This window comes from Pristis pectinata, chromosome 2 (genome assembly GCF_009764475.1).
Source record: "Pristis pectinata isolate sPriPec2 chromosome 2, sPriPec2.1.pri, whole genome shotgun sequence".
NCBI lineage: Eukaryota > Metazoa > Chordata > Chondrichthyes > Rhinopristiformes > Pristidae > Pristis > Pristis pectinata.
In genome coordinates this window covers 57,376,231-57,401,866 of record NC_067406.1, presented here as the reverse complement: position 1 = coordinate 57,401,866, position 25,636 = coordinate 57,376,231, and the positions used below count along the sequence as shown (strand labels likewise).

Below are 25,636 nucleotides of genomic sequence, written 5' to 3'. Positions count from 1 at the left end.
TGTGATGTTATGGTGCCTGCTAACTCTTTTTCCATTTTCAACACCCAGAAGAAGTTTATTAGCCCTACGCCAGCACTGCACAGAAAAGAATATTTGAATGACGTTGATGATGATTTTGATTTGCCAGCATGTCAATCATACTTGTTTGATACAAGACACAAAACTGTTAAAGACAGAAAACTGATATACACAAGAACACTGGAATAATACATCAAGACCTGGTTGTTCTGGTAGGAAGGTGATGCAATTTTATTATAGCTTGGACATATATCTTAAGTTTTCATTTAGGAACACCACACTAAGTCATGTAATAAACTATTTAGTAGATTTGGACATTTTCACACAGTTGGGGACTTCCAATAAGATCTTTCTAAACCAAGAAGATCCTCTTTAGTATCACCTGGTGTGTTGGAGAAGGTACAGTCTAACTGCTTCCACTGTGGTCCATTAGTCAGTGAAGAGATCCTGCAAAACCTGACTCTTGTACTTCCTGCAGCAGCAAGGGAAAACATTGGCTTGTCACATTACAGATGAGCTTTATTTCATGTGGGTGATTTTTCTATTAACTTGCTTTTGTAGCTGATTGTTTCGTTCCTACAATGCTGCCTATGCTTCACGAAGGTGAGGCCACATTGTATTAAGTAGGCTGCCCTATGAAAAGGGTCCTCATGCCAACTGATTAACCCTACAGCTTCCCAGTTAATGGTACATGATGCTTTTGGCATTTTGGAAGGATCTGCAGCCACAAAAAATGAGGACAGCTGTCACTTTATTTGCCATGGAAAGAGAATAATGGCACTGGAAAAAAATCTGCAACTGATGAAGTCGACAAATGCCCAATGGTGAGTTGTAATTGTTAGATGTGGATTTCTGCACTAGAGGCACATTCAACGTGCTTCAATCATCAGCCTAATTACCCTCATCTTGACAAGAATACTGCTGGTGTGATTCCTCTTCCATTATAACTTTACAGAGTGGGAATGAATAATTACTGTGGGAGGAAGCTTGTTTATAAATGCATTCATCAATTAAGCAAATAGCTTATTTCTCTGCTTACAATTCTACATTGTTCTTTGAACGCCAGAGAAGAAATCTTGATAAATGGCAAACTGAATAGTTATGGAGGGTGAGAAAAGTCAGGACAGGAAGGGATGACAGTAAAATGAAATGCAGATGTCAGTGACTTATAAATGTTAATGATTTTTTTAAAAAAATCACTGAGAGCCTGTTGACAGTAAATGAAGTTGATGATGATTTTGTTTTGGCAGCACTTCAATCATACTTGTCTGATATAAAAGAGAAAACTGTCAGAGACAGAAAGCTTATAAACACAAGAACACTGGAGCAATGCATCAAGACCTGGGTGTCCTCATAACACTTGTCGCTGAAAGCAAACATTCGGGTACAGCAAGCACTAAGGAAGGCAAATGGTATGTTGGCCTTATTGTGAGAGGATACGAGTACAAGAGCAAGGGTGTCTTGGTACAGCTGTACAGGGCCTTTTTTTTGTGCAGTTTTGGTCTCCATATCTGAGAAGAACTGTTCTTGACAACGGAGGAAGTGCAACAAAGGTTTACTTGTCTAATTCCTGGGATGGCAGGAGTGGCAGACGAGGAGAGATTAGGTCAGTTAGGCCTATATTCACTGGAGCTTAGAATAGGTGGGGATCTCATAAAAACCTGTAAAATTCTGACAGGAGTGAACAAACCCAATGCGGGGACGATTCCTGATGACTCGGGAGTCCAGAGTGATGGGATCACAGACATTGAATACAGGGTATGCTGAGAACCTGAATCAGCAAAGATGTCTTCACCCAGACATGGTGAGCCTGCAGATGAAGAAACACCTATCATTCTCTACCACAAAAAGCAGCGGGTGCCGAGTCATTAAATATACAGGAAGAAACTAAATATATTTCTTAATATGAAAGGGGTCAGCAGGTAAGGAGAGAAGTCAAGAACAGGATACTGAAGTGGGTGATCAACCATGATCATATCAAATGGTTGAGCAGATTCAAAGGGCTGAACAGCCTTGTCCTGCTCCTATTTTCTGTTTCAATGAGCCTTAACTGGTTTTAACAAACATAAGATTCGCAGTGCTCAAAACATCAAGGAAGTTTCCATTTAATGTAATAACATTTCATAAGCAGTATTATGATCCCACATTTTCTCAGTCTCTATGACACAAAAATGGAGTAATTGATGGAACCTAAGCCATATGGGAAAATTGTTCACCAGTTGAAGTAACGAAATGATACTGACTGAATTAAAATATATTTAAGAAAATAAAGCAGATAAGTTGTGACAATATACCTTCTGTATTATGCTGTAGAGTAATGTAACGTATATCTGGCATTAAAACAAACCACTCCACCCACCAAAATAAGGTAAAGTTATTTAGATAATGAGACACCTCCATTTTGTGATAGATGCTAAATGTTATATATTGCTACTAATGGAAAACACCAAATGGACTGCATTATTCTTTTACCCATAAGTGCTTGCTTTATGGAAAATGTTGGAGGAACAATAATGCAGAATAGTGTAGTGTTGACATATTGAAATAAGCATTACTGAGAGGAATCATTATAGTACAATAATACAAATATAGTCAAATTTCATGAGAAATTGGAACACTCATTCTGAAGCTGGTACAAATTCAGAAGGTCTTATCTTTATGACTGTGGAGTTTAGTGAATACCACCATCCATGCCATGTGTACCATATAATTCCATCATCCGTCTTTGCATTGAAAGGCCCTCTATTGTAGTAATGTCCATTCAAGTTAGCAGAGTGACATCTGTAAAAGCAACATGTTACAATTGTCAAAGAAACTGAAATACTAACAGATAATGAATAATATTGATTTAATGCAGCCAATTTAAATTAACCTGTAAATGCAGTGCAAGATTGCATCCCAAATAAATTTTAGTTTGAAGTTTAATTTTAATGCAAACAATTTGTATTGGGGTGTTCTATGTTTAAAAAAAAAACTAATAGTTGGGAAATAACTACAACATTTGTATGATACCATATTACACCAGCAATGATCATGTTTTCATCCGTTCTGTGCTTGTATCAGTGTCATTGTTTCTTTCTCTTTGAATGCTGCAACCCTTTGTGTATTTTATGCCCATTCCTTGTTATTCATCTTAAATTTTACATCCCCATCACTGATGAAGCTGTGAATAAGACATTTTATTTGGTGACAAGAGGTGATTTTATAAAGCAACAGGGTTGCCAAACATTTAGAACAGAAATGAAGTCTTGTGTGTATCCATTCTAGGACTGCCAGATCAGTTTCAATTTCACTGTTGAGAACATTAATCAAGTTCACCCCAGGATACAATGTGCTTCATGATAAAGATAGCAGGGCTGATGGAATTACTCATGTGAAGACTCATTCCCAACATTCCACACCACCTCCCGCCACACCCCCCCCCCCCCCACCAAAATACCATCAGCTATATTTAGGTCACAGAAAGCATGTTCCAAATAGATCTTAATGGAGATATTAAGCCTAGGTAACAACTTGATATATCTTGGCCTAGGTAACAACTTGATATATCTTGGCCTTGGTTAATATCCTGCCACTCTACTACATCTGTAGCCAACTTACACTGGATACCATAAACTCCATAATCTGTTTGAAAATTCTCATTCACCAACTCATTGGTAATTATCCACTTAATTTATTTATTTTATTAAAGCATGGAAGGGAATGACACAAAACAAGGTAGTAGTTATTGCGCATCATTCGCAGGACTGAGGACATTGAGATGCAACCATATAGTGCAAGACTGCATTCAGTAAGACCAGACCAAGTAGAGATGAAGTATAACCTTCCACAAAAGATATCATCAAATCATTTAGATTTCCTAACAATCCTACTTTTTCATGGTGATTTTCTGGTGCCAGCTCACAAATTGACAGATGCATTAAATTCAGTTTTCATAGTCTGCTGTGGGGGAACTTGCACTCATTGGAGTATTTTTAAAAACACAAAACTGCAGATGCTGAAAATTTTAAAAAAAGACAAAATTCTGGAAATAGTCAGCAGGTCAGGCCACATCTGTGGAGAGTCGAACAGATTTATCTTTTCTCATTCTGATGAAAGGCCAACAGCCTTAACTCTGTTCCTCACTCCACAGATACTGATTCACCTGCTGAGTACTTCCAGTACTTTTTATTTTTAATGGATTAGATGTTTACTTACATAAAATAGGAACTAGAAAGCCAGATTTCAGAAAATAATGATGTGTGTCTGAAATGATCCCTGGGAAGTATCTAACTTGAAACTGTTATAGCAAGTTTGCAAGCATCTGGGGCAGCTGTTTAATACATGCATGTCTTGGATACATTACACAGATGATTGGATTCCCAAAATTCAGTGATAATTTGGGAAAATGGCTACCCAGAGTGTCAGAAATACTGACAGGTCTTTTGAGTTTGGATGCAATCTAGTCTGCAGCCACCACCGATTAGTAATAGAAGACCCTCTTGGCTCCAACGCAGTCCTAAAGCTCGCTGCCTGTTGTCCTCCCACAGCCTGTCCCATTGCCTTCCACACTCCCTGCATTTACCTGAAGTTTATTGCTAGCAAAGCAGCCAGGAATGAGCAAATCCCTACAGAGCCACATCTACTACCTGCAGCTCACCCAAGTTACTGCAGTGAGATCCAAGAAGCTTTCTGGGTTTGCCCACTGTCTCTTGGCTGGGCAGCTCACTGTCAGTGCACTGCAATTCCCCAGTCCAACATTAGTTCTAAACTTTTATCCCAAAATCACTGAATTGTTAGTCCGGTGTCAGAAACAAGGTTATCATTCATGACAAATACCAATCAAACATCTTTTCTACTGTTCTGGTAATACTTACACAGATTGCAATTGTGAACATTAGAAAATGTACATCCTCAATGTCCGTCACACTGTCAACAGATTCACATTGTACAGGTTGTCCAGGAAGCTTCGAAAGAAAGTCTTTATTCATGGCCTGCACAAAGTTTTTTGGTGCTAAAATTGCTCTTTCATTCAACCAGTGGTACTCAAATAGTGTTGAGTGACATTTGGGAAAACAGCTTGCAGCAGATCATGAAATGATGTAGTAATTTGGCTCATGTTTTTCATTGAAATCATTCCCCTGGAATCTTCATGTTTAATTTCCCCATTTCCTAATCTGAGTAAATTCGAAACAAACTTCTGCAGATGGATCACCTGCCAACTGTGCTAGCATATGGTTTAAGTGTAACCATTTCACATTTTCCAAAATATGTAATGATTTAATATAGGGTATCAATTCATCTGCTTTAGTACCTTGTGGAATTACTTGTTGTATTTGATGAAAACCTCCAGCTAGCACTAAAGTAACACTTCCTGTTAATTTAATAATGTGTCTAAGATCTTGCAATATTCATTCTAATGTTTCAGTGGGTGTTTTCTCAGACAATAAGTTTACATTCTTTTAGAATTTTTTTCCTTTGAAGTTTCCTGACCAATGTTATATTTTGGAGGATCCACATTTGTCAATTTTAAAGGGAGTTTAAAAGTTGAATGTGCAGTTCTTCCTCCTGTCAAAAATGTTAAGGCAACACCTGATGGTGCCACAGCCAGGGCAATTATGATTTGTCTTTAAACCTTAGCCAGAAGTCCATTAATAAAAATAATTTTCCCTGTTACACCAGAAGCATCCAAAAATAAATGCTTCCTTGGGTATTCTAAACAGCCTCTGTAACAATATACAAGGCTTTTCTTTGGTTTCTCACTAAATTTGGTTCTTCCTCTCAGATGTATTCATCTATCTGGTTTAAATTGTAGCTGGTATTTGGTACACAAATTTTCAGTTTCTCTTTGTGGTTCAGGTAGATCAAAGTACTTGGGTCAGGTCCACCCAAATATTTAATATCTCAAAGATAAATCTGAAAAGTATCTCATCAATTTTCAATGGGGAAAATTAAAGTTAGGCCCCCCTTGGGCTATGGAGGGCCTCCTGTGGGGCTTTTAGAAAAACTAAGAATGCAGTGCATATTCTTATGCTAAACCTAACTTAGCTGCAACATTTCAGATTTCTAGGTTGTTTTGTTACTGAGCCATGCGTGGGACACACATGTATTCTATTTTATTACATATCTTTAGATTTAGATTAGATTTCCACCATCTGCAGTTTTTTTTAATCTATCAGCAGCTTAAATCCTCACAGTGTCTTAAATGATGCAGAATCCCTGGGACAAATTACATTTATTTCATTGCAGATTATTCTGTAAAAATTTAAAGTGAAGGAATGACCCCTCAGCACATGCAGATTTTCAGCTTTAATTGCAAAGTATCGATTTGAAAGGCTCAAGTATTTCTCTTGCGAATGTAATGGGGTATGCCACATTGGATGCAAATTACCCTCTTAAAGAGCAATAGATGTAAATCATTGCACATTCTGGTCCAATACTAATGTTTAAAATATATGAACCAAAGACCTTTGTATTCTGTAAAGGAAAATAATGTTTCCAGAAACCTGTTAAACCACCATCCACCCTTGTCTTCTTTTGCACAGTTGCCATGATAACGGTCATTGTCCCTGTCCTTTGTGCTGAATTTCATGCCGTTGTGGTTGGCCCACCATTGAACTTCTGGGTGATAAGTACCACTCAGTGAATCCCCTGCAGATCCAGTGTAAGCGCCAAAGCTTAAAACATATGAATTCTGTGCAAAAAAAAATGCATTTTCTTTATTGAAATGTTCCTCCTAAACAATTTCCAAGAGAAACAATTATACTGAAGCTCAAGTGACTGCCATACAAACCCCTGCAATGTGCTGGTCAATAGAGTGTTGTGGTGTGTATCAGATCCAGGATTTTGTGGATAGTAATTTCTTTTCCCGATCTATAACAAAATTTCCCTTTGGTAGTTCACGGGGGGAACAGTTAAAATTGGGATATGCAAAAATTGTAATCAGACTTGTAATTACAATAATAAACTAACTTGTGAAACTTTGCTTAACTGAGAACTGAGCAAGTCAGCAAGCACAGAAGTGCTGGGTGAATGGGATTTAGTGTGGCTTATGACATATACAGCAGAGTTTTGGATAACTTCAAATTTTCAGCAAGTAGAATGGGGGTGGGGGGTTTGGTGGGCAATCAGGAATACCTTGGAATAGTTAAGCCTGGCAGTATTGAAAGCATGGGTGAGGATTTCAGTACCAGATGAGTTGAGGCAGGGGTAAAGCTGGCTAATGCCATGTAGGTGGAAATTAGCAGTTTTACTGGTAGCACAGATATGAGGTCCAAAACTCAACTAGAGGCTAAACATAACACCAAGGTTACAAAGAGTCTGGCTCATTTTCAGATGATTAAGAGGGAGAAGGAGTTCCTGTCTGGAAAAACAAGTTTGCAAAAATGGTCCTACCAATATTTAGCTGAAGGAAGTTATGCTCATACTGTTGGAAATCAGACCAACTGTTAGGCTGTGTAGAGAGTGGAGGAGTAAGAGATGTGGTTTGAGGTAAAGCTAGGTACTGTCAATGTTGATGTAAAAATTGACTTGTGTTTTGATATGATGCTGCCAAGCAGCAGCACACAGATAAGATACAGGTCATGGCCAAGAAAGTTCTTTGGGAATGTGTGAAGCCATTGCTGTTGATTCTCTGACTACAACTTGATAGATAAAATTGCACTAGACTAATGTGGGCAGACTTTGATATGCTCTGGTCAACTGTGTCGTATTGCAAACTGATTGCAAAAGATGATCAGAGCCTTTTCAATGTTGCAGCAGGAATTAAAAACCAGATTAGGGGGATTCAAACTACATGTAAGAGACAGGAGGTCAGAAGGATGCAATATGTTCAAGGACTTCAGAGGGTAGAAAGGCTTTGGGGATGATGTTGATGCTCAGACCAAGGGCCAAGTGATGAGCAGATGAAATCCAGTCAACAACGAGTACACCATATGGCAACAAGATAACATTTTTATCTTTATCGGTCTCATTGCAGTTGATCTCCTGACCAAGAATAATAGGGTTCACAAGCTGAAGAAAATGGTTTGCAGAGATTGACTGCTTTTCATGAAGCTCTAAGCCCAAGGCTTTCCCAATATTGAGGATCATTTTCATTACAATAGGGAGCTACAAGTGTCTAGTAGGACACTCTAAACAGCGCATCAACAAAGAGTTGAAGGTCAGAAAATTGGAAGGGGGTTCAATAAGGCAAGGAGTGTTGTTGTGATATGAAGGGAAGGTCATTGGATTAGAAGGGAGACTTCCAATGTTAAAGGAAATACATAAATGCAACTTGTTGTCATTCCTTAACCATTACATGAAGTGGCCCAGTAGCTCTGCTAATACATTTGGATTCATCTCATCCATGAAAAATTGGAAAATACATTCCTTCATGATGTCCATAAAAAACTGTCAGAGAAGCATGTCCTATTCTGAAAGAATGCTTCCAGTTTGCTCATGTAAGCTGATTACAATAATTTTTTAAAGTATGTTTATCCATCCCTATCATTTATTATCCTCACCTGTTCGTTTTGAACTTTGAAACGTTCATATTGTGCGTAACGTTTTTCACCTTCCCAGTCAGTGAGATCAATTTTCACTGTGTAGTCTCCTGATAGAAAGAAAAAGGAAAAGATTTTTTCTTCTGTCCTTCCTAAGTTTGGCTGTCCAATAAAAATCTTGCAGTCTTACGCAAGATTGTCAAGTTTGACATACAAACACTGGGGAAATATAAGTACTTAAGTGGGTTTGGTTTATCCTAAAAACTTGAGTGGTTATAAATAATAAATATAAATAGTAAAACAATCCTCAAATCTAAGAGGTAAAACTTCTCCAGTGAACATTTTCTTATGAAAGGGAGGGAATTTACTCTTTGGTGCTTTGGAAAGAGGTGGGGGTGGAGAAGCAGGGCTTGCCAGTAAGCAGGAGCTTATTTTACTTTCAATAGCCTGTTTGTCAGTGAAGATTTAACTCAACTAGTCAAGGAACATATTCCAGATTTCCCAATCAATAATGCAATACCGATGCATCCAATACATCAGTATAGGAATGGAAAAGAAAGGTTTGGACTATCTCAATGTACTGATGTGATGAAATGATCTGTATGGATGGCATGCAAAACAAAGTTTTTCACTGTACCTTGGTATATGTGACAATAATAAACCAATTTTCCAATTTGGCAAATGCAGGCTCAGTTAGGCAACATCATTGGCAAGGGCGACTTGGGCTGAAGGGCCTGTTTCCATGCTGCATAGCTCTATGAATCCAATACCAATGCACAAAATGCAACTCCATTTTGAATATTGAAAGGCAGGGTGCAAGATTACATTTGATAGACTCAGGAGTTGCCTGCACATGGAAAAAAGTGGTAACCAAGCAATCAACCAGCTAAGGCCTCTCTCAGATTCAGTGATGCATCACTGGATGTCACGCAGGGATGTCAGAGGCTTCAGAGCTATCATTTCCATGCTGGTTAGAAGAAGAAACCTGCTGCTGATCACCTGCCTGGATGTGTCCTGTCCACTGTTCTTGGCAATGCTGGGTCTCCAGGGACACAGCAGAATCCTTACATGCATTGTTCTCCTTGTTTTAAATTCTAGAGACAGTGCATTTCATTTCTATTCTATTAAGGTGGCTCCAAAGTGATCGAGGCAGTTCTTTTAACCATAAACAAATTTATATTTCAATTAAAAAATGATGCAGCTCATAATAATCAAACATGTTGGAATGCTTACCCTGTGATGTCAAAAAATGCAAGTTGTCATTTCCAATCCAATATTCTCCATTGATTGATTGGAAGTTTCCAAATCCTTGTTTATAATCAGACCAGACCCTGAAAAAACATAGGAAATATCAGGGAATTGAATTTAGGAGCCGAGAGGTATTGTTACAGCTATATAGGACCCTGGTCAGACCCCACTTGGAGTACTGTGCTCAGTTCTGGTTTCCTCACTACAGGAAGGATGTGGAAGCCATAGAAAGGGTGCAGAGGAGATTTACAAGGATGCTGCCTGGATTGCAGAGCATGCCTTATGAAAGCAGGTTGAGGGAACTCTCCTTGGAGCTACAGAGGATGAGGGGGGACCTGACAGAGGTATAGAAGACGAGAGGCATTGATCAGGTAGATAGTCAGAGGCTTTTCCCCAGGGCTGAAATGGTTGCCACAAGAGGACATAGATTTAAGGTGCTGGGGAGTAGGTATTGAGGAGATATCAGGGTTAAGTTTTTTCACTCAGTGGTGAGTGCATGGAATGGTCTACCAGCAACAGTGGTGGAGGCAGAAACGAAAGGGTCTTTTAAGAGACTTTTGGATAGGTACATGGAGCTGAGAAAAATAGAGGGCGATGGGTAAGCCTAGTAATTTCTAAGGTAGGGACATGTTTGGCACAGCTTTGTGGGCCAAAGGGCCTGAATTGTGCTGTAGGTTTTCTATGTTTCTAACTAATTCCTTTGGATTTATTTATTAAAAGTAAAACCAGATACTCTAAAAGACTGTATAGCAGAAAGGGCTAAATTGTGGCGGAATTTTGGACAATTCTCTGCTGGGATTATTTCAAAAGAGGGTTTATAGTCATATTAGAAATATGTTTTGTGGACAGTGAACCAAACCCAGATGAATTGTGAAAAACAGTTTAGTAAAACTCAAGGCCATGCATTCAGCTGCTGAAAAGGTCAGAACATAGTAAGGAGGTAGTATCATTTGAACTGTCTGGTAATGTTGAATGTCTTCAACCCAGCAAGAGACTGCACTGCATTATAAATTATGCATGTACATCCATTATTAATTATGCCTATATCCATAATTCATTAGATCAGAAAAAATTGACAACATTTGGATTAATTGTATTCAGATTAAAGGTATTTGACTCTAAATTCTTGGTCTTGGAGGATAAATTGAAGTTCTGTCAGGGTGCAGAATTTGGGAGAAGGATGCAATTCAGATGGGAGTTTGGGCTGTTTACAATGTTCCTTTAAATTCTGTTGAGAGCTTTGGTGTGGATAGGTACCCACTTAAAACCAAGCAGTAGTGTCTTGAATGTAACCTCAGCCAATGGGAATGACCAATAATTTCAAAAGAAAATAAGGAAGTCTAGAATAAACATTTTATCTACAGGAGTTAATGCAACCTATTTGGATTAAAAGGGGGCTCCAGTATTGAGTAAAAATTAATAATTAACAAATATAACAAACATTTTCTGTCTATTTTTGTTGATTGTTTCAATTCATTCAAAGTGCATTTGATGGACCTATGAGAAATGAGTGAGCTGAATTCTAATTAGTTCAAACAAGCATCATCAATAAGCAATCAGTATTTCAGTTATGCCTTACCTGAAGTGGAGGGGATAAGATCAAGGTATGTGAAATTGAGGGGTATATTGTGTAGACCGTAGCAATCTATTCCCCATGTCAAAGGTAGGTAAACCTAGAGGGCTTAGATTTAGGTTAAGCGGTAAGAGATTTAGAGCAGATCTGAGGGGAACCTTTTTCACCAGAGAGTGGTGAGTACCTGGAATTCTCTGCCCGAGAGAGTGGTGGAAGCAGAGTCATTGACTCATTTAAGAGGTCTCTAGATGAGCACTGAATTACCTAGTCATAGAAGGCTACGGGCTAAGTCCTGAAAGATTACATGTCCTCCCCAGCTTAAGAATTCCCAAAATTATGTACAGCCTGTACATACAAATAGGGATTGGGAGGACTGCGGGATGGGTTTACTGGCTGTTGTGTGGGAAGTTGGTTCACAGCCATATTTCCAACCTGTAACTATACAAGTTATGAACTGTTCACAGGAATGGAACCCTGCTGTAACCTGGGGAGGACCCATTATTACTGGTCAGATTAAATGTGGTGGGCTGAATGGGCTGTTTCCGTGTTGTATGATTCTGATTATTAAACTTAGATGCTTTCCATCATTTATCTTGAAGCCTTTACACCAAATGAATTGTTTGTAAAGTAAACAAAGTAATGCCAGTGCTTTTACAAATATCTAGACTCCCAATACAAGAATTGTTTCATTTTGACAATGAAAAAATTGTTATCAGAGGTGCCATCTTGGATCCTTGGGCAGGTAAAGAAACCATCAGTACATTGCAATCTGCTTTTTCTGAATTTTCCTTTAATATACATGAGATCTTTGTAACAACATTGAACCCTGCATATTTTCACTGAGATTGAGTTAATAAATTACTGGAGTCTTTGCATTCCTATGAACCTATTCTCAATAAATAAAGCATGTCATTGTTAGTTCCCGAGCTATGCATTCATAAAACACATACTCATATTCCCACTGTTTAAACTTGCTCTTAATAATTTATTGCTCACATCCTGTTCAATTGTACTGTCAGAACTTCACAAGCAAGTGTTCGAATCCAAAGTAGTGAAATGAATCTCTTTAGCCCTGCACTTTATTATTAATGATCAGTTTGAATTTCACCAGCACCGTTCAGCTTCATCTCTTGAAAGTCTTTTCCAAACATTGACAAAATAGATGAGCTTCTGTAGTGCGTGTAAGTGACATCATGGACCAAGGACACATGGTAGAACTGGTCAATGGGAATCAAGGGGAAAAACTTACTGCCTCAGCACAAAATAATATAGCACAAAATAATATAGCTATATTTTCTTTATGATGGGGAAAGAGGCTATTTGACCCATTGAAATTATGCCAGCTCACAGATCAATCCCATTCTCCCACTTATTTTCCCTATAAACTGTTCTCCCATCCACTACCCTCAGACTCTACCACTCACCTACACAGCAGGGGCAACTGTTTACAATTTACCCACCAACCTGCATGTCTTTGAGATATGGGAGGAAATCAGAGAACCTGGAGAAAAACCAGGTGATCACAGGGAGAACATGCAAACCCCACACAGACAGCACCAGAAGTCAATATTGAACCCAGTTCACTGGTGCTGTGAGGCAGCAGCTCATCCAACTATGTCACTGTGTCACCCATATCTAGGGCACAGGATATCCATACAGGCATCCCATTGGGCAGTGCCCTTGGCCACATCAGCCACTTCATCAATATTTCCTATAAGGTCTTGCCTACAATGTCAAATGTGGAGATATTTGCTGATGATTATACAATGTCCAATTCTATGTGCAATTCTTCCAATAATGACACAAATTAGACCTGGACAAGATTCAGATAAATGGCAAGTAATATTTGCGGCACAGAAATATTAGGTAATGACCTCCCTCAACAAGAGAGAGTCTACCTACCACCACCTGACATTCAACAAGGTGTTTCAGTATCAGAAAATGCTGTAAGTTTAGTTGGCAAGAAACTTAATGGTACTAGCCATGTAAGCACTGTTGCTACAAAACAAACCAGAAGTTGTGTATCCTCCTGTTGTGTGAAAAGGTTCTTTTGGAATCTTAAGGATGGAGGGCTCTGGACACGGTCTTTGGATTTTAAAAAATAATTTAATCACAAAGGCAAACGTAGGGACAGAATGAATGGGAACAGATGCACACTCACACAGGAGACCATGAACGTGAGGGGGAATCACAACGAGCATGAGATATACATACATACACACACACAGACACACCCAATAAACAAGGTACAGCTTATCAAGGGATAAACACTTCAATGCCTGAATACCTTGACCCAAACAAGCATTGGCCTTAACACTCCCTGGAATCTGACTAAGATGCTCCCAAACCACATGGTGATGCACACTCTTACCAGTGGTCTCTGCACTGTCATCTCACTACTCCTGGGGCAGTCAAAAGAGGAAGGGCCAGGGGAATTCAACACCTTTTATAGGGCTGGGAGGCTGGGTGGCACCCAGCCAGGTGATTTAGACAGGCCAATGGCTTGGAGGTCAAGGACAAAGGTGTTTACCAAGGCCGATGGTCGGACAGGTTCAGGAACAAAGGTGCTCTCCAAGGCCAATCCCTACACCCACACCTGATGGCCAGAGTGGAGCCAAACCTTGATTGACAGTGATGTCACTTCCAATCCGATAAGCAATTCTGTCCTCTGACCAGAGGGGTCAGTGTTGTTACGGTCACGTGACAGCCATGTGCTCTCAAACAACACCTCCAAAAGGAGATTTGCCTCCTGACACCCCAATCTACAAAGCACAAGTCAGAAGAATGAGAATATTCTCCAATTATTTCAGTGCAGCTCCAGCAAAACAGATGTAGTTCATCGTCATCCAATATGTGCGCTCATTAAATATCTTGTCCACTACCCAGAACCATTCACTCCCATCACCACCAACACAAGTTTTCCATGTGTACCATCAACAAAATGCACTGCAGCAATTCACCAGAAGTGTCACCTTTTTTTTACACTTTATCCCAAATTGATTACCTCAATCATCCAGATGGACGAGGACAGAGATGTGGGAATGCCACCACCTGCAAGTTCTCCTAAAAGTCACACACACACTCCTAATTTCAAGATATAACACAATTACTTCATTGTTACTGAGTCTAAATACTGGAATTCTTAACCCAACGGTTCTGTAGTGTACCTTTGTCAAATGTTCAAGCAGCTGTTCAAGAAGGCAGCTCACCACCACCTCAAGAGTATTTAGATTTTGGCAATAAGCATTGGGTATGTTAGTGTTGCTCACAACTCATTGATGAACTTTAAAGAAATTATTTCCCAATGTGCATTTCAAATGTTCAGTTGGGATCATTGTAGAATTTTAAAATCTTGCTTATTTCTTGCAATAGGCCATCTGAAGCATCTCCAACTCACTTCCATTAAATACACCATTAAGGCCAACTACAAACAACTCAATCTGTAATCTTGGTCAACTATTATGTATTTCAGTTTCTTACTCCTAAAGTCACACTGATGAGAATGGATAAGTAAAGCTTCTTTAACAGCAAAAAGACAAATCTTCTCAATACTAACAACATTGTGGAGTACAATTTTCATATGGTACCAATAAGTAAAAGAAATCTAGATTTTTATTTACTTTTGTAAGTTATGGGAGAGAGAACTAGGATACAGAATGCCAAATATACATGAACTGTACCTTTGCTGAAGCTGGATTATATTTGATAGATGCCACTTCAATGAAAATTGATTTGGTACAAATTTACAAATTACTTTTCTCTGTTTAGAACATTTAAAATAACCCAATGCATTTTAATGCACATTACAAATTAACAGTAAATTTCAAATTTGTATATCATTATTGGAAAAACAATGAATTCTTTTCAGAGGTTACTCGATCGAAGGCTTACATCTTAAGAAACATTTTATACCCATAAACTTTGAAAGATTTTGCATAATTATCATGGCTGCAAAAGTTAATTCCTTTAAGTTAACAGCAACTTCTTGAAGCAGATTTTGGTGAAATAATTTGATTAGCATAATTTGAGATGGAATGCTGAAAGCTTCCACCATAATAAAGAAGGAAAAGTAATACTTGAATGGGTTGGACAGGGTAATCTCGGTGGTAAAACTGATACCTCCATCCATCAGATAAATTATGCAGAAACATTTGGAGTATGCTAACTAAAGAATTTGCATAAAAGCAGCATCAAACCTGTCAAAGTTTTCACTGCCATCAATCCGTCTCTGAACAACAGTCCAGCCTCCTCCTCCTGTCATGTCACAGTGCACGAGAAAGCTTGAAGGCGATGCCAGTGGCTGAATTCTGTAAAATCCGCTGCGCCTATTACCACTGTTGAAGGCCTCTGCACAATCTTCATCAAATAGAGAATTTGAGAATTTGCTATTAGTGTTATACCATAGAACCATAGAACAATACAGCACATTACAGGCCCTTCAGCCCACCATGTTGTGCTGCCCTTCAAACCACACCTAAGGACTATCTAACCTCTTCATCCCACATATCCCTCTATTTTAAATTCCTCCATATGCTTATCTAACAATCTCTTGAACTTGACCAACGTATCAGCCTCCACCACCATCCCAGGCAGTGCATTCCATGCACCAACCACTCTCTGTGTGAAAAACCTCCCTCTGACATCTCCCTTGAACTTCCCACCCAGTACCTTAAAGCCATGTCCTCTTGCTTTGAGCATTGGTGCCCTGGGAGAGAGGCGCTGGCTGTCCACTCTAACTATTCCTCTTAATTATACCTCTATCATGTCTCCCCTCATCCTCCTCCTCTCCAATGAGTAAAGCCCTAGCTCCTTTAGTCTCTCCTCATAAGCCATACTCTCTAATCCAGGCAGCATCCTGGTAAATCTCCTCTGCACCCTTTCCAACGCCTCCACATCCTTCCTATAATGAGGCAACCAGAACTGGACACAGTACTCGAAGTGTGGCCTAACCAGAGTTTTGTAAAGCTGCATCATTACTTCGCGGCTCTTAAACTCGATCCCACGACTTATGAAAGCTAACATCCCATAAACTTTCTTAACTACCCTACCTACCTGTGAGGCGACTTTCAGTGATCTGTGGATATGAACCCCCAGATCCCTCTGCTCCTCTACACTGCCCAGAATCCTGCCATTTACCTTGTACTCCGCCTTGGAGTTTGTCCTTCCAAAGTGTACTACCTCACACTTCTCTGGATTGAGCTCCATCTGCCACTTGTCAGCCCAGCTCTGCATCCTATCAATAACCCTCTGTAAGCTTCGACAGCGCTCCACACTATCCACAACACCACTGATCTTTGTGTCATCTGCAAACTTGCTAACCCACCCTTCCACCCCTTCATCTAAGTCATTAATAAGTATCACAAAAAGTAGAGGTCCCAGAACCGATCCCTATGGGACACCACTAGTCACAGCCCTCCAATCCGAATGCACTCCCTCCACCACAACCCTCTGCTTTCTACAGGCAAGCCAATTCCTAATCCACACAGCCAAGCCTCCCTGGATCCCTTGGCCTCTGACCTTCTGAAGAACCCTACCATGCAGAACCTTATCAAATGCCTTACTAAAGTCCATGTAGACCACATCCACTGCACTACCCTCATCAATCTTCCTGGTCACCTCCTCAAAGAACCCTATCAGGCTTGTGAGGCAAGATCTTCCCTTCACAAAACCATGCTGGCTGTCCCTAATCAGTCCATGATTCTCTAAATGCTCATAGATCCTATCTCTTAGAATCCTTTCTAACAGCTTACCCACCACAGACTTAAGGCTCACTGGTCTGTAATTCCCTGGACTATCCCTACTACCTTTTTTGAATAAGGGGACAACATTCGCCACCCTCCAATCCTCCAGTACCATCCCCGTGGACAACGAGGACTCCTAGCCAAAGGTTCAGCAATCTCCTCCCTTGCCTCATGAAGCAGCCTGGGGAATATTCCATCAGGACCCGGGGACTTATCTGTCCTAATATTTTCTAACAACTCCAACACATCCTCTCTCTTGATATCTACATACTCTAGAACATTACCCTTACCAACACTGTCCTCAGCATCATCAAGACCCCTCTCCTTCGTGAATGCTGAAGAGAAGTATTCATTGAGAACCTCACCCACTTCCACAGCTTCCAGGCACATCCTCCCACCTTTGTATTTAATTGGACCTACCTTTACTCTAGCCATCCTTGTTCTTCACATATGAGAAAAAAGCCTTGGGATTCTCCTTAACCCTACTCGCTAAAGCCTTTTCATGTCCCCTTCTCACTCTCCTCAGCCCTTTCTTAAGTTCCTTCCTTGCTACTCTATATTCCTCACGAGCCCTGTCCGATCCTTGCTGCTTACACCTTATGTATGCTGCCTTCTTCTTCCTAACTAGTTGTTCCACCTCTCTCATCACCCACGGTTCCTTCACCCTGCCATTCCTTCTCTGCCTCACCAGGACAAATTTATCCCTAACATCCTGCAAAAGATCCCTGAACATCGACCACATCTCTATAGTACATTTCCCTTCAAAAATGTCATCCCAATTTACACTCCCAAGTTCTCGCCTTATAGCCTCATAATTCGCCTTTCCCCAATTAAATATCTTCCCGTCCTCTTTGCTCGTATCCCTGTCCATGACAATTCTAAAGATTATGGATCAATGGTCACTGTCCCCCAAATGTTCACCCACTGATAGATCTGTCGCCTGTCCCGGTTCATTACCTAAGACTAGATATAATAATGGCATTCCCTCTAGTCGGCCTGTCAACATACTGTGTCAGGAATCCATCCTGGACACACTTAACAAACTCTGCCCCGTCTAAACCTTTGGCACTAAGTAGGTGCCAATCAATATTTGGAAAGTTGAAGTCTCCCATTATAATAACACTGTTATTTTCTTATCTTTCCAAAAACTGCCTCCCAATCTGCTCCTCGGTATCCCTACGGCTATTGGGGTGGGGGGGGGGAGCTATAGAATACTCCCAGGAGGGTAACTGTTCCTTTCTTGTTCCTAACTTCCACCCATATTGACTCTCGAGAGGATCCTTCTACATTATCTACCCTTTCTGCAGCTGTAACAGTGTCCCTGACCAGTATCGCCACCCATCCTCCTCTTCTCCCCCCCTCCCTATCCCTTTTAAAACACTGAAAACCAGGAATATTCAATATCCATTCCTGCCCTGATGTCAGCCATATCTTTGTAATAGCCACAATATCGTAGTCCCATGTATTTATCCAAGCTCTCAGTTTATCTCCCTTAACCCTGATGCTTCTTGCATTTAAGTAAATGCACTTTAGCCCATCCACCTTACTACTTTTATAGCCTGTACTCTGCTTCTCCTTCCTCAAAGCCTCTCTACCTGTCAGATCTGACTTTTCCCCATCCCCTTCTTCCTCTGACCTACTCCTCCGGTTCCCTTCCCCCTCGCAATCTAGTTTAAACCCTCCTGAATCACCCTAGCAAACCTGGCCGCAAGGATATTGGCCCCCCCTCAGGTTTGGGTGTTATTCTGAGGAGGGCTGTTGGTTGTAGAGAAATAAGTGCGGTGGTGTAGGGAGATGGGTAGGAAACAGAAAGATGAAGGAGAAATGGATTTGAAGACAAGGGAAAGGAAGAGGAGCAAACAAGGAACTATTTGGAACTGGAGTTGACTCAGTGGTCTGACTCACTGAACACAGCCTTTACCCACCTGCACTTACTCGGGGTCAGATACAGAGGGTTGAATGCACTAGTTCTTCACCCTTGGCAGCCAAGTCAATTCAAATCTCAGTGGCTACGAGACCACAGGGGTGGACTGATGAACTTCTGCTGCCAGAGTATCATGCCAGCCTTTGACAGGAGGCAAGCAAGGTGTAGAGCCAGTCAAAACTGGGGTACTTTGTCACAGTTTTAAAATGTTTTGGAGACATTTAATATCTGTTAAAATTCCTTTAAATTACTGAAAAATAAAAACTGTTAAACTTAAAAATAAAAATGATTAAAATACTTTGAAACACTGAATAATAATTTAAAATATTAAAATAAAATATTAAAAGGAAATAACTCACATTCTTCTTCCTATTCTCCAAGTTGGGAAATTCCTGTTTAAATGATTGAGAATTGTGCTTAAGAGTTTCACCTTGCAGAGTCGGGAGTGAGATTTGGAGTGGGAGCTTTGAAAAGAGGTGAGTCTCTGTGCATGTGCTTGTGAGTTTCACCTTGCAAGAGTCTAAAAGAGGCACGTTTGCAAATTGTTAATAGTTGATTGGTTAATTAACAGTAGCGAATAAAAGGAAGGTAGGTATTAGCGGAGCGGCCATTGTGCCAGTAGGCCAGGGTTAGAGTGGAGCAGTTTGGCTCGAGAGGCTTCAGCAAGAGGAGGCAGAGGCTCAAGTAAGTCTCTGGTAAGTTTCTTCCTGTGATATTTCCTTTAGTGCCAGGCCAGAGTAACTAGAATGGCTCCAGGGCCAGTGGTGTGTTCACCTCGAGAGATGTGGGAGTTCTGGGAGACCTCCAGTCTCCCTTATAGCTACATCCGCACAAGGTGCATCCAGCTGCAGCTCCTTACAGACTGTGTTAGGGAACTGGAGCTGCAGCTGGATGACCTTTGCCTCCTATGGGAGAATGAGGAGTTCATAGACAAGAGCAACAGGGAGGCAGTCACTCCGAAGCTACAGGAGGCAGGTAGCTGGGTGACTGTCAGGAGAGGGAAGGAGAATAGGCAGGTAGTGCAGAGTAACCCTGCAGCTGTTCCCCTGAATAACAGGATACTGTTGGGGGGGATGACCTACCAGGAGAAGGCCGCAGTGACCAGGTCTCTGGCACTGAACCTGGTTGTGTGGCGCAGAACAGAAAGGGGGAGAAGAGGAGAGCAGTAGTGATAGGGGATTCATTAGTAAGGGGGGCAGACAGGAGATTCTGTGGACGTGAAAGAGACTCCCAGATGGTATGTTGCCTCCTGGGTGCCAGGGTTAGGGACATCTCGGATCGGGTCCACAGCATTCTAAAGGGGGAGGGAGAGCAGCTAGAAGTCGTGGTACATATTGGTACCAATGACGTAGGTAGAAAAATAGATGACAGCTCCTCCTGTAATACAATAATCCCAAGGAAGCTTGTCACCAAACTCCGAGACCTAGGACACAACACCTTCTTCTGTAACTGGATCCTTGACTTTCTAACAAACAGACCGCAGTCAGTGAGGATAGGCAGCAATACCTCCAGCATGATTATTCTCAACACTGGTGCCCTACAAGGCTGCATCCTCAGTCCTCTACTCTACTCCCTATACACTCATGACTGTGTGGCCAGATTCTGCTCTAACTCCATCTACAAGCTTGCAGATGATACCACCGTTGTGGGCCGTATCTCAAATAGCAATGAGTCGGAGTACAGGAAGGAGATAGAGAGCTTAATGGAATGGTGTCATGACAGCAACCTTTCCCTCAATGTCAACAAAACAAAAGAACTGGTCATTGACCAGGAAAGTGCGTGGTGTACATGCACCTGTCTACATCAATGGTGCTGAGGTCGAGAGGGTTGAGGGCTTCAAGTTCCTGGGAGTGAACATCACCAACAGCCTGTCCTGGTCAAATCATGTAGATGCCACAGCCAAGGAAGCTCACCAGTGCCTCTAATTCCTCAGGAGGCTAAAGAAATTTGGTTTGTCCCCTTTGACCCTCACCAACTTTTACCGATGCACCATAGAAAGCATCCTATCTGGATGTATCACGGCTTGGTACAGCAACTGCTCTGCCCAGGACCGCAAGAAACTGCAGAGAGTTGCGGACACAGCCAAGCACATGGATACCAGCCTCCCCTCCTTGGACTCTGTCTTTACCTCTCGTTGTCTTGGTGAAGCAGCCAGCATAATCAAAGATCCCACCCACCCAGGACATTCTCTTTTCTCTCCCCTTCTATCGGGTAGAAGATACAGGAGCCTGAGGGTACATATCACCAGACTTAAGGACAGCTTCTACCCCACTGTGATAATACTATTGAAACGGTTCCTTTATGCAGTGAGATGGACTATGACCTCACGATCTACCTTGTTGTGACCTTGCACCTTATTGCACTGCACTTCCTCTGTAACTGTGACACTTTACTCTGTACTGTTATTGTTTTTACCTGTACTACCTCAATGCACTCTGTACTAACTCAATGTAACTGCACTATGTAATGAATTGATCTGTACGATTGGTTTGCAAGATGAGTTTTTCACTGTACCTCAATACAAGTGATAATAATAAACCAATACCAAAAAGGGAATATAGGGAGTTAGGTAGGAAGCTGAAAAGCAGGACTTCAAGGGTAGTAATCTCTGGACTGTTGCCTGTGCCATGCACCAGTGAGGGTAAGAATAGGTTGATTTGGCAGATGAATGCGTGGCTGAGGAGTTGGTGCAGCGGGCAGGGTTTCAGATTTGTGGATCATTGAGATCTCTTCTGGGGAAGGTACAAAAGGGATGGGTTACACCTGAATTGGAGGGGACCAATATTCTTGCAGGCAGGTTTGTTAGATCTGTTGGGGAGAATTTAAACTAGTTTGGCAGTGGGATGTGAACTTGAGTGATAGTTGGAGGTTGGTGCATTTAGTGTACAAGTAGATGCAGCATGTAGAAAGACTGTGAGGAAGGATAGACAGTTGAAAGGCCAAAACTGCAGTCAGTTGGATGGGCTGAAGTGTGTCTACTTTAATGTGAGAAGTATCAGGAACGAGGCTGATGAACTTAGAGCCATTAAAGAGACTTGGCTGTTGCAAGGGCAGGAATGGCTGCTGGATATTCTGGGGTTTAGATGTTTCAAAAGGGACAGGGGCGGAGGTAAAAGAGGTGGGGGAGTGGCTTTGCTGATCAGGGACAGTGTCACAGCTGTAGAAAGGGAGGATGTCCTGGAGGAATTGTCCACTGAGTCAGTGTGGGTGGAAGTCAGAAACAGAAAGGGAGCAATCACTCTGTTGGGAGTATTCTACAGACCCCCCCCCCCCCAATAGCAGCAGAGACACGGAAGAGCAGATCGGGAAGCAGAGTTTGGTAAGGTGCAAAAAATAACAAGGTTGTTGTCATGGGTGATTTCAACTTCCCTAATATTGATTGGCACCTCCTCAGTGTAAAGGGGATAGATGGGGCACAGTTTGTTAGGTGTGTCCAGGAAGGATTCCTGACACAGTATGTGGACAGCCCGACTAGAGGAGAGGGCATATTGGACCTGGTATTAGGCAAGTCTGATCAAGTTTCAGATCTCTCGGTGGGAGAGCATTTTGGAGACAGTCACCATAACTCCTTGACCTTTACCATAGCCTTGGAGAGGGATAGGAGCAGACGATATTGAAAAGTATTTAATTGGGGGAGGGGGAATTAAGATGCTATTAGGCAGGAACTTGGGAGTGTAAATTGGGAACAGATTTTCTTGGGGAAGTGCACTGCGGAAATGTGGAGGTTGTTTAAGGAGTACTTGCATGGGGTTCTGGATAGGTTTGCCCCATTGAAGTAGGGTAAGGAGTGAAGGAACAGTGGTTGACAAGAGACGTAGAATATCTTGTCAAGAGGAAGAAAGAAGCTTACCTAAGATTTAGAAAGCAAGGATCAGACAGGGCTCTGGAGAGTTACAAGGTAGCCAGGAGCGAGTAGGATTAAGGAAAACCCCTTAATGGATGGATTTAGGAGAGCTAGAAGGGGGCATGAGAAGGCCTTGGCAAGTAGGATTAAGGAAAACCCCAAGGCGTTCTACACGTATGTGAAGAATAGGAGGATGACTAGAGTGAAGGTAGGACCGATCAGGGATAAAAGAGGAAACATGAGCCTGGAGTCGGAAGATGTAGGGGAGGTCCTTAATGAATACTTTGCTTCAGTATTCACCAGTGAGAGAGACCTTGACGTTTATGAGGATGGTGTACAATAGGCTGAAACGCCAGAGCATGTTGATGTGAGTAAAGGGGATGTGCTGGAACTTTTGAAAAACATTAGGATAGATAAGTCACCAGGGCCGGATGGGATATATCCAAGGTTATTATGGGAAGCGAGGGAAGAGATTGCTGTGCCTTTGGCAACGATCTTTGAGTCCTCACTGGCCACAGGAGTAGTGCCAGATGATTGGAGAGTGGCAAATGTTGTTCCTTTGTTCAAGAAAGGGAGTAGGGATAACCCTGGGAATTACAGACCAGTGAGTCTTACTTCAGTAGTGAGCAAATTACTGGAGAAGATTCTTAGAGACAGGATTTATAGGAATTTGGAGAAGGATAAGCTGATTAGGGACAGTCAGCATAGCTTTGTGAGGGGCAGGTCATGCCTCACGAGCCTGATTGAGGATGTGAGAAAGCACATTGATGAAGGTTGAGCAGTGGATGTGGTGTACATGGATTTTAGTAAGGCATTTGATAAGCTTCCTCATGGAAGGCTCATTCAGAAAGTCAGGAGGTGTGTGATCCAGGAAAACTTGGCTGTGTGGATTCAGAATTGGTTTGCCCATAGAAGACAGAGGGTGGTGGTAGATGGAGTATATTCTGCCTGGAGGTCGGTGACCAGTGGTGTTCTGCAGGAATCTGTTCTGGGACCCTTGCTGTTTGTGATTTTTATAAATGACTTGGATGAGGAGGTGGAAGGGTGGGTTAGTAAGTTTGCAGATGACAGAAAGGTTGGCAGTGTTGTGGATGGTGTAGAAGGTTGCTGTAGATTACAACAGGATATTGATAGAATGAAGACCTGGGCTGAGAAGTGGCAGATGGAGTTCAACCTGGAAAAGTGTGAAGTGATACACTTTGGAAGATCGAATTTGAAGGCAGAATACAAGGTTGATGGCAGGACTCTAAGCAGTGTGGAGGAACAGAGGGATCTTGGGGTCCACATCCATAGATCCCTCAAGGTTGCCGTGCAGGTCAATAGGGTTGTTAAGAAGGCGTATGGTGTGTTGGCCTTCATTAGTCAGGGTATAGAGTTCAAGAGCCGTGAGGTAATGTTGCAGCTCTATAAAACACTTGGAGTATTGTGTTCAGTTCTGGTTGCCTCATTATAGGAAGGATGTGGAAGCTTTAGAGAGGGTGCAGAGGAGATTTACCAGGATGCTGCCTGGACTGGAGAGCATGTCTTATGAGGATAGGTTGAGTGAGCTAGGGCTTTTCTCTTTGGAGAGAAGGATGATGAGAGGTGTACAAGATGATAAGAGGCATAGATTGAGTGGACAGAGACTTTTTCCAGGGTGAAAATGGCTCACACGAGGGGGCATAATTTTGAGGTGATTGGAGGAAGCTATGTTTCAGAGGTAAGGTTTTTACACAGAGTGGTGGGTGCGTGGAACACACTGCCAGCAGAGGTGGTGGAGGCAGATACATTAGGGACATTTAAGAGACTCTTAGCCACATGAATGATCAAAAAATGGAGGGCTATGTGGGAGGGAAGGGTTAGATAGATCTTAGAGCAGGATAAAATGTCAGCACAACATCATGGGCCAAAGGGCCTGTACGGTGCGGTAATGTTCTATGTTCTAATTCCGATCCTAGACCAAGCACTGGCATCTGTCACTCAGTTCATCTTAGACTTATGGCCAACTTGACTTGGCCCAATGGGATGCAGCAATGTGGAAATTCTCTCTGAATGAAAGACAACACAAAAGTGCTGGAGGAACTCAGTAGGTCAAGCAGCAGCTATGGAGGGAAATGGTTTGTGTCAAGACCCTTCATGCGGACTGGAAAGAAAGACAGATACTATAAAAAAGGTGGAGGGAAGGGATGGAGCAAGAGCTGGCAGGTGATAGGTGGATCCAGATCAGGGGGGTAAAAGGCAGATGCAGATGGAATTCATTTCACAGGTTGGGTGACGACTGTTTCTATGGGGACTTGGGTTCATATGGTTTAAATAAAAGCAGCTATGTTATGGGGTTGGGGATAGGAACACATGGTGGAACTAGTTTTTCCACTGACGATGGAGCTAAATCCAATAATCAAAACTGGCTAACTCACCTAACTACCTCAATTGCAGGAGGGGCAATGTACGGACAGAACAGGGGAGGCCATTCAGCATTCAGACTACATTTGTGTCATTCTGAAAGAGGTATCCAAATAGTCCAATTCACTGCCCTTTCCCCAATGTCCATTAATCAAATCAGTCGTATAAAGCTCCCTGCTTGGATGATCTATTGAAATTAGATAGGGTTACAAGTTGACAGTGGGTCAAGCCACACTCACGTCTATTTTCTTTTAAGTACATGCAGAGCTAAAGAATAAGTAGAGTGCAATGGAAAAAATCAACAAGTAGAACAGTTCATGATGAACTGTGGGGTGCTAAAGGCAGACAGATAATGTATAAACTATAAGAAGGGAGATAGAACATTTCCAGGGAATTGTAAAGTAGTCAGCTTAATATTGGAGGAAAAATAATGAATTGCCTAAT

The 25,636-nt window shown here is 41.6% G+C and overlaps 1 protein-coding gene across 1 annotated transcript in view; it reads right to left on the bottom strand.

Moving 5' to 3' along the window:
• Window positions 1–222: 222 nt before the first annotated feature.
• fgl1 (fibrinogen-like 1) overlaps window positions 223–25,636 on the bottom strand; it is a 31,178-nt gene continuing 5,764 nt past the window's right edge. Inside the window, exons 4-8 of the mRNA XM_052010337.1 lie at window positions 15,498–15,657; window positions 9,714–9,811; window positions 8,502–8,590; window positions 6,504–6,691; window positions 223–2,799 (exon numbers count right to left, since the gene is read on the bottom strand). Of these exons, the coding sequence (XP_051866297.1) occupies window positions 2,637–2,799; window positions 6,504–6,691; window positions 8,502–8,590; window positions 9,714–9,811; window positions 15,498–15,657 (698 nt within the window). The 3' untranslated portion in view covers window positions 223–2,636. The remainder of the gene's footprint in view (window positions 2,800–6,503; window positions 6,692–8,501; window positions 8,591–9,713; window positions 9,812–15,497; window positions 15,658–25,636) is intronic.